Here is a 10,345-nt window from a genome sequence, read left to right on the forward strand (position 1 = left end):
CTATTATCAATAAATTGGAATGTAAAATTATATAAAACAAACAGCTGTTCTAAACTACCGAAAGGAAATAGTCTGTTGTGTGTCAAGAGAAATTGACAACTGTCTTGCTAAGGCCAACAGTGCTTTTGGCCACCTTCATAGAGTATGGTGGGGTAGGTCTCTTCACCTAGCAGCAAAAAATCAATGTTTATAAGGTAGTGGTTCTCACCACACTTTTATATGGCTCTGAGACGTTTTACTATTGAAAACATTTAAGACTCCTCGAATATTTCCTCAAAGGTGCCTTTGTTCCATAGTGGGCATATGTTGGCAAGACTACATTACAAATAGCCATGCTCTACTGAAGACAGGTGTGGACAGTATAGAAGCACTAATTACCTAGCTGCACTAGGTCAGACACTTATCCCACATGGGGACAAATGCATGCCAAATGTGATCTTCTCAGGTGAGCTTAGGAGGAGGAGGAGGAGGGCATAACATAGGTGCCCCTGTAGGTGCTATTAAGATTAACTCAGGCACCATTTTGCCCTCACTGGCATAGAGGAAAGTAGATGGCCTCAAAAAGTAACAGTTAGAAAGCTCTCATAAAAGCTTGAACCACACATTTGAGACCCAAAGATAAACTTTTGGTAGAAGGTAGGTGCAAAAAACTAAAAGAAAACTTAACTAGACCCCAATGGCTTTGTCTGCTTCAGGTGTGGAAAAATATGCAGGTCACAACTGGATTAGCATAATCATGTGAAACACTGAAATCATCCTTAACCCTTTCCGGTCGAATGTCCCACTGGGTGGGACATTTTTTTTTCGTGTTCTGGTCGAATGTCCCACCCAGTGGGCCATAATAATTTGGCTCGAATTTAAGTTAAATATCAATTTTTTTGTTCCACTTCCTGATTCCTAAATTTTAAATTACTATTTTATAAAGCAGAAAGTAAATGATAATCATGAAATTATTCTAAAAAATAAATAAAATAGCTTGACCAAGATCGTTTTTCACAGCATCAAAGGCGGATGTCTGTTTTATTTTATTTTTTTTATTTCTTGTAAAATACTATGAATCAGCTAGAATTTAATTCAGACCTGGCTGCAAACTCCTCAAAAAATAAAAATGATTGGTAAGGGTTAATCCTCAGAGCCAAAGACATTGCCAATCATTGTGAGTGCACTTGTGAAACGAAAAGTGTGACAAGCTAGGAAGCAGTTAAGTTACCTCATGTAGTGCGTCATCCACACTCTTGTGTATATCTAAGTTTGTCCAAGGCTGAAAGGCTAAAATGTTCAACTCAGGCCTAAAACAACGAAACAATACATTAATAATAGTAGCAAGTAAGGTGTAACTACTTAACTACCAGACAATAAGTTGTTTAATATTAGGCAGACCCATCTTATCTAGAACATTATTATAAAAAAAATATCATAAGAAGTTAGACTCACAACAATACCACATTTAAAGGAACTTTTTGAACAAAAGTGTCTAAGAAAAATTTAAAAAAATCTTGGAAGACAACGGCCACCCCCTTCATCAGAACTACGTCAGGTTGTCGCGAAATGGGCGACTGCTGTCAATCAAAACAAGAACAGAGCGGTGCAAAAACTCGTTCGTAACTCATTTGTATGTTTCTGTTGTGTTTTATTTATATGAGAAAAGAGTCCTTGTAATCACAACAAATTTCCGTAAGGATCAATCAAGCAGTCTTAGTCTATTGGTATAGCTTTATATAAAAAAAATTTTATGTTCCTAAAATAAATCTGAAAAAAAAAATTGCTACCATATAGCTCTGTGTAATTTATGAAAATATTTTCCATGTTTTTTAAAAGAGTTACAATAAGTACATGATATATTAAATAAAACACCATAGTTGAAATTTTAAAAGATTTCCTATGACACTAGTCATAATACAAGATGTTAAACGTGTAACATGTGACATAAAAGTTGTGAACAGGAAAAAAAAAAACAAGGGATGAATATAAGAGAGGAGTTTATAAAGAAAAACAAATTTAGATCCTCATTAGGAAGCCATATCCATAAATGTATAAACCGTTTACCTGTGCCGTGGACATCTGCGTAAACCACACACTGTGCAAACTGTTTTCATTAGTGTCAACTCATCATCGCCAAGATTTTTGTGCTAAATAAAGAGTGATTCGAAACAATTCAGTATTGTAAAATTCATGCTACCTCTATTTTTAGTCTTTTGTTAATTTTAAAACTCATCAAATTTTTAGGGTTCTGTTTTGAATTTTTTTCTTAAAATCCAAAATAATTATACATACCTTCGATTTTTTTGAGTAGATTGGAAGTAAATTTGGTAATACTGAGATTGGGCTGCAAGAAAAGTAAAAGATCGTCATTTTCTCTATAGCTCATTAAGATATTAACTTCAGTTCAGTATAATTAAAGTTCTGAGACCACCACATAACAAATGTTTTTTTAAATTCTTTATGAAATACAATAAGTATAAAGACATGGAATACAAATGAATTTTAAGTGAGACACTGAAAGTGCTTCATTACTTTCTACCCAGAAAACTCAAGTACCAGCAATTAGTGAAATATCTGAGGTTGGGGTGAGAGTTACTTTTTGATATGAAATAGAAACATAGGTATACCTAATAAATAAAAAAAACAAGAAAAAAAAAAGATAGTTCAGAAAGAGCCTGCAGTCATCATGAACTGAACCTTTATGTTACTTGTGTATGTAATCAGTATTTATAATCCTGTTTTTATTCTTATTGTAGTCTGTTGATCATGACCCATCTGTTACTATGTTATTGTGTGTGTCAAATATCAGGTACGTTATTGTTTATAAGGTTATGAGGTGATTCAGTGTATTTCAGAGCCATTACACAATGATGCATTATTAAAACAGGAGCCATGCTTCTCAACAATAAATTAGCCTCAAGAAATAAAAAAAAAAAAAGTAAAGTTCCCCTTTCAGACATCATCTATAGGGCAGATGATGTAAAGATCATCTGTTTCTGTGGCCTATGATTAACGAGGGTGTCATGTGGCCAGCACAACGACCATCCACCTTTACTTTTCCCCAGCTAAGGTCAGGTACGCATTACAGCTGGGTGGACTCAGAGGCGCCTAAAGATCCATTAAATTAAAAATCTTCTTATCACCCCCCAAAAAATGTAAGCCATCCTGTTACAAGAAAGGCATTAAAAAATACTTTTTAAAAAAACAAAGTTTACATTAAATGTTATTGTGTCAATTAGTTTGGATCAGTCATGTAATTGTACAGACAACTGACCTAGACATAATAAATCTGTGCGATTAGAAATATTTTTACCAACTGTTTTGTTTAGCTTTCTCAACACACTATGATCCTATCACTTTTCTGGACCAGTAGTGAAAGGGGGAGGGAAGAAGGGGGTATCTTGGTGAATGTTGACATGATCATTTTTTGTTCACTTAGGGCTCAAGTGTCCTCAAGGGGACTAATTCAACGTATACCACATCTTTCAAGTATGATTTATTTCCCTTGCTCAAAATACTTAACAAAATAATTAATTACCAATAGTTAATTAACTAATTGGTTGATTTATTTTATTGATTCTATTGTTGTCAGGTAAAAGAAATAATTTTGCAAAATTTCAGCTTAATCTGAGATTGGGAGTGGGAGAAATAACGTGTACAAACTTTTTACCAGACAGACACAGTGAGTTTATATAAGCTTTGTAAAAAGATAAGAGATCTATTTAAAAAAATTAACAGCTTTGCACTTACCTAAGTAAGCTATAAGCAAAAATAACTCCGATTATAAACACCCATAATATCAGAAAAATGTGAAAGAGGCTGAAAATGAATTTAAAATTTAAAAGTGTTTTTTTTTGGCATTTAAAATGACCAATAAACTAAAGCAGGCATAAGATCTTAAACATAAAAGCAATTACAGTCTTAGTATTAATCTAGGTCTATAAAATCCTCTTTTAAATCTAGCTCTGCTCGATTACTAGATCTATCTCATCTATTAAAATATTATCTAGGTCAACTAGGTCTCTAGTACATTACTATGTATAGCCTAAGTCTAGAGTCTCTTAGTGATTCTAGGACTATCCTTAATCTCTACTCTATGCTCTTGGTCTATACTCTGACTCTCTAGAAATCTATTTAGTCCTAGCTTCTATTCTACTAGATCTCTTTAGGAGGAATACCTCAGCATCTGTAAATAATAGATCAAGATCTAGTCTAGCTACTATCACTACTATCAGTAACAATGTAAAGTATGCAGATCTAGAGTAACAGAAGTATAGATGAGGTCACGAGACTCATACTAGATGATCTAAATCTACATAATTGTCATAAGTATGACATAGATTCAGTCATAGATCTAGATTAAATTAAACTTTAATTTTTATTAAGACTTTTTTAAAACTCTATCTAAAAACTATTTTTAAACAAAATTTTAGAAATTATTGATTATAAATATTTAGATCTAGATTATAATATATATATATACTGACTTGACTAGAACTAGATCAATATTAGATTATTAGAGTATTACTATTAGAGCTATCATATGATATGGTCTCAATTGTGTAACCCTCAGGCTTTATATTTATAACCTCTGCTGTCGAGGACAGAAACAGATGGCGAAAAAAAATCTTAGTTAACCACCAGCGGACAAAGGTCTTGAATGACGTGGCAAAATATGTAGGCTAGTAGTAGGTCACAGCTGGGGCTGCGTAGCCACAAGAAATACTGCATTCCTCATTAATCTTCGACTCGAAGACAAGCATTATTATCATTATCATATGGTTTGATAATGATGATCTTGTTGGTACCGGTAGTTAGATTATATAGATGAAGATGATCTTATTCATTATTGATAAACAAAACGATACATTCTAACGACCCTATCTAAGAATATGAGACCTATGATTCATGATAGATAATGTAACAGAGTATGATTTTTAAAAGGCATGATTATAAGCCTACTATAGTCACATAGTGTCTATATTTATAGTTAAAGTTAAAGGCTATGGCTATAACTATAGACTAAAGTATGCTATACTAATGGCGTATATTGCCTATAACTATAGTATACTAATAAATAATTAATACTACTACTGGCCGTACTACTATATTTAATTTTTAATAGAGACGTTTAAGTTAAGAGAGTTTTAGTAGTAATAGTCCATACAACATATTTTACATAGAGTCTATCTAATAGACTAAAATAGATTTCTAGATCTATGTTATGTATAGATTGAATTAGATCAAGACATCTAGACGTAGATTTTCTAGATCTTTTTTTAAATCTCTCGTTCACATTCTCACTCAGATTCAGTGAGATTCAACTTTCAACTTGATTCTGATCATTCTCTTCTCTGCTTACTAAAAACTTACTTGTAAAATAATAAATTAATGATTAAAAGAACTATGCAAGATGCTGTGAATTTCGAATGTCTCTGGGCATAGAATTTTAGCAGATACCAAGGAATCATTTTGGTAAATGCATTTGAAAGCTAGATGTAGACTCTATAGCTAGATCTACTCTAGATCTCTGTATAACAGAATAGAATAAATACGATTATAAACAAACTCCCCTCCCCTACGCATCATTTTTCTCAGCCTTATCTCCCTTGTTCTTAAAATCTCCGGAAGTTTTCATTTTAGATCTAGCCTATATATTTATTTCTGGCTAGAATCGTAAAGTTTTGTTTTTTTTCTTTTTAAACGCGTTGGTGAAAGGTAAAAAAAAATAAAAATACATAGAATTATCACAATTAGGCAAGGCCGCTAAAATGAAACATTTTTATCTTTTTAATAGAAATTAAATAAATCTAGATCTATATCATCATATCTTCTTATCTTATCTTATCTTATCTTATATAATACAGACGTTAATTCAAAAAAGAAGATGATTACGTCCTACGCGTCATGCATTTAGTCATGCATATTAACCAATGACTTAAATTCTGCCAAGTCACTGGTTTGAAATATGAAATACAGACGTTTTTTTTTTTTTTTTTTTTTAAAGATTATCTATAGGCCTACTCTGCTTTATGTTCTACGGTAGGCCTACCCTCTCTGGACTGCCGTCTCGATGGTTTCCAAACCAGCCTGCCACCATAACTGGCATAAGAACATCCCCCCCCCCCCCCGCCGTCTTACGGGTGGTTTCGGCTGGGATCTTTTTTTTGTGTGTAAATTATTTGCTTCACGTGTCTCGATGTTCCTCCAGAACGCATATCACAAGAACATGAGCAGCCCGAAGAACGTCCAAAACATGTGTAAAACAAAACAAAAATAATTATAATAACGTCTTCTTATTATAAAATACAGGTGTTACTTCAAAAAAGAATATTACGCGTCATGCATCTAGTCATGCATGTTATTACCAATGACTTAAATTCTGCCAAATTCACTGGTTTTCCTGGCTGGCTCGGGCATTAACCCATTCCATGCTCTAATAAATGGCACAAGGGAAGAAGGAACCTCAGTGATTAAAAATTGAAAATAAAATGTCGCTCCTCATATTTTACAAAAGCGTCTTCTGTATAGAGATCAGTTTAGCTATTATTATTTTTGCCTCCCCCCCCCCCCCCGATTGTGGGAGGGACATTAAAAATTGAAATACACTACGATTTCCGCCATGATCAAGGAACATTTTTGCTAGTGTTATCAAGAGCTGAGGTATGACATAGGAGCACATGAAGAAAGCTGCTCAGAACCGAGTTCGGTGTAGAGGTGTGGTTGCGGTCCTATGCTTCCCTAGGAGTTGGCCTACACAGGATTAAGTCAAGTAAGTCAAGTTTATCAAGATTAGACTGTTTTGATTTTTATGCGGGACATATAGGCCAGTGCTGCTTTCTTGTTTATTTGTTGACTTACTTGACATGTCCCTACGCATCTTTTTTTTTTTTTTTTAACTTTTATTTTTACTTGCGCCGTTCTTACTATGAGAAAAAGTGAGTTTCACGCCAGGAGAGTACAATTATGAAGCTCAGAACTGAGGAAAACGCTTGGCACAGGGGTTACGTCGAAGTATAATTATATGTCTGTAAAATGTTTTACATGTTTCGGATGTTTCTTCAGAGTTGAAGATAATTACTTCCTAGTCCAAACCTTCCGCAGGACGCCGGGGGATGGGAGCGGGCAGGGTTTGTAACCGGGACCATCGATAAATCTGAACGACAGTCCAGCGTGCAAACCGCACGACCAGGCAGCCATCCTGTAAGTCTTTTTACAGTTCTTTTCATTACATCCTGAAAACCCTTCCTGGCCCCACTGAAGTAGTTTACACCCCCCCACACACACACACACACTCAGAATCCAGCTGGCTAATTTTTTTTTGGTGGGGGGGGGGGCACTAGCAAAAGTTTTGAGAAGCACCGATATACTCATTACAAAGATACTGACAGCCATAGCTATCAACTATAACTATACTCCTCATCTTATCTACCATCGTGTTCAAATTCTACTCTACTTCCTCGTATCCGCCGACACTTTAAAAAATAATTGACTTAAGAGAAAAAAATATTGATTTCTTTTTGCCTCGAAATTAACCTCAAGCTGTCTTAAATATTAAATCTTAATCGCGAGTGAAGAATCTCAATAAAATAGAACAAGCTTTCAGGAGAAAAAAACAACTCTAGAATGATGAGAAACCTAAAATAATTAAATCGTACCACCCTCATAGTGTAAGAGCAATGAATATAATAAGATAAGATAATTTTATTGATCCAATCAAATGGAAATTCAGTTAGACTACAATTGACCACCTCAGCGTAACTACTGTACAATAACGATAAAAATAAAAATGCAAATACGAACCAACATTTACTCACGAAACACATACACACTCACAACCAGCGCTTTATGAATTGGACTTCTATGTACTTCTCGATGAGAAAAGATGATCGTGTAACACTCTGACTGAAAGTGGGATAAAGGAGTTTTTAAATCTTTCTGTTTTAGTCCTAATGGAAAAGAGACGACCACTTCGTTCAGATCTGATAAAACAGTGGTTTAATTTATGCATAGTGTCTTTAAGAATCGCGCGTGTTTTGGAAAGACATCTTTTATGAAAAAGTTCTTCAAGAGATGATAGCTGTGTTAGAGTGATATACGATGCTTTTTTTAATTAGTCTATTTAGTCTAAGTCTTTGTGCCAGTGAAGTATTACCATATCAGCACAATAACAAGACACCCTATCATTCTTCTAGCCGATGAACATAATCGAGACCTCTTTTCATCCCCACCTCTTATGGTATTCAGGCGAAATAATAGTTTACAAGATCTATTAGTGCGCACAAAACTCCATACCAACATTCTGAATGAGCCTGGGTACTTGACCATGTGACTGACGCACCTTATCCTAAAATGACCCTAATGATCAGCGGTCAATTCAACTGTAGGTATAGGGTATATGGTATTGGGTATAGGTGGTATATGTGATGACCTTATCCTAAAATGACCCTAATGATCAGCGGTCAATTCAACTGTAGGTATAGGGTATATGGTATTGGGTATAGGTGGTATATGCGATGACACGTTCAGGGCGCACAATGATTTACATCAGAAACATGAGCAGGACCTTTAAAAACACGACAGCAAGAACAATTTGAGACATTCGAAATCGTGAAACTAAGCTATTCTCTATTCATTTTAATAGCACAATACCATATATATACGGGTACCACTGATCACCGCCATACAGCAATGCTACGACAAACACACTGAGAATAAGCGTGTTTACGTGTCGTGCACTATCCACCTACACGCGATCAACAACCAACACACTTTTCTTTAACGGTTTGGACTTGGTCTTTTCCATTTGTTACACCTGTGTGTAGTCGCTGAATGAACTTTTTATGTTGTGTCTGTTGTAATTATGTGTATTTTTCTGTTGTGTTGTTTTTATATGAGAAAAGGGTCCTTGTAACCACAACAAATTTCCGTAAGGATCAATAAAGCAGTCTATTAGTCTTAGTGCAGGACTTCGTGATCAACAACCAACACACTTTTCTTTAATATGAGATGATGACACACATTCCGCTCTTTTCTCATTTATCTTAGTCAGACCACGCCGCCTTCTTCTCGCTTACTTCCCACCTACTTCCGCTTACTTTCCACCTACTTCCGATTACTTCCCGCCTACTTCCGCTTACTTCCCGCATACTTCCGCTTACTTCCCGCTTACTTTCGCTTACTTCCCACCTACTTTCGCTTACTTTCCACCTACTTCCGCTTACTTCCCGCCTACTTCCGCTGAACGTAAGTAAAAAGTAAAGTTCCCCTTTCAGACCTTGCGATCTATGGGGCAGATCCGTTTCATAATTGGCCAACACAACAACCAACCGCCATTACTTTCCCCCAACTAAAGTCAGGTATACCCATTAGACTTGATTGGACTCTGGGGCGCCCTAAAAATCCCGAAATTCAAAATCAAGCTCTTTACGACGTGTCAACGAGTTACTGGTCCCCATTGCCCACGCTATGGGACGTTGCAGATCAGTGTTGAGGCCTACTACGACGAATAGTCTAGCTCAGCGGTTCTCAACGTTTTAAGTTCGGCGACCCCTTTTTAGAATCCCCCCACTCTGCCGTGACCCCCCCCCCCAACAGCAATAGAAGAATAGACACACAAAAAAATACATATTTTCGATGGTCTTTGGCGACCCCTGGCAAATCGTCAATGGACCCCTAATGGGGGTCGCGACCCACAGGTTGAGATCCCCTGGTCTAGGTTAATGTCGCTTGCTACCGATCTCCGAGGAAAGTGCTTGCCGCCCTATGCGGAGAACAGCGAGGGAAGATCTAAGTAAGACTATCACACTTTTGAACCCTGGCCCACGAGTACCGTGTTACGCCTCTGCAAAAATAATTGCAAGGCATTGACAAAAAAAAAATTAAATAGATAAGGTATTGTTTTCGATTCCAAGATTAAAGTTAATGAGAGAGTGCAGTATTTCACATGGCAACTCACACATCTGATGCAGACAGAGTTAAGTTTTATTTTCATCGTCTGTGCCTGTTTTCGTGAAGGGTTTTTTTTTCTTCTTTGGATCTCAAATGTGTAGGCCTATCCTGCAGCTTCATGAGAGCTCTCCAGCAGTCTCTTTGCGAAGTCATCTTCTGCCAGCTACCATTTGCAGGTATGGCGAGAGAGTGTGTGTTACTTCTGTGCTGCTATTTTGGTATGAAAGAATTATACCCCTTTGTTTATATTCCCAGATACGAATGTGAACAATATACACGGGATGTTTTTGAATGCTTTTAGTTTTCCTTGAGAGAGAGAGAGAGAGAGAGAGAGAAAGAGTTTAGTTAGTCACTCGTTTCAAGTTGTTTTCTGGGACTAGAAGATAACTGGCGTTTGATGTAGCCTACTGTT

General features: G+C 36.0%; 1 protein-coding gene across 6 annotated transcripts in view; it reads right to left on the bottom strand.

Annotated features, from left to right (window-relative positions):
• The window catches only part of LOC106072420 (sorting nexin-14-like), a 38,387-nt gene extending 32,813 nt beyond the window's left edge, over positions 1-5,574 (bottom strand). For all 6 annotated transcript variants that reach the window (XM_056021874.1, XM_056021875.1, XM_056021873.1 and 3 more), the window contains exons 1-5: positions 5,356-5,574; positions 3,733-3,801; positions 2,275-2,326; positions 2,047-2,129; positions 1,211-1,289 (exon numbers count right to left, since the gene is read on the bottom strand). In XM_056021874.1, coding sequence (XP_055877849.1) covers positions 1,211-1,289; positions 2,047-2,129; positions 2,275-2,326; positions 3,733-3,801; positions 5,356-5,453 — 381 coding nt within the window. In that variant the 5' untranslated portion in view covers positions 5,454-5,574. The remainder of the gene's footprint in view (positions 1-1,210; positions 1,290-2,046; positions 2,130-2,274; positions 2,327-3,732; positions 3,802-5,355) is intronic.
• Positions 5,575-10,345: the final 4,771 nt, after the last annotated feature.

This window comes from Biomphalaria glabrata, chromosome 2, assembly GCF_947242115.1.
Source record: "Biomphalaria glabrata chromosome 2, xgBioGlab47.1, whole genome shotgun sequence".
Taxonomy (NCBI): Eukaryota; Metazoa; Mollusca; class Gastropoda; family Planorbidae; genus Biomphalaria; species Biomphalaria glabrata.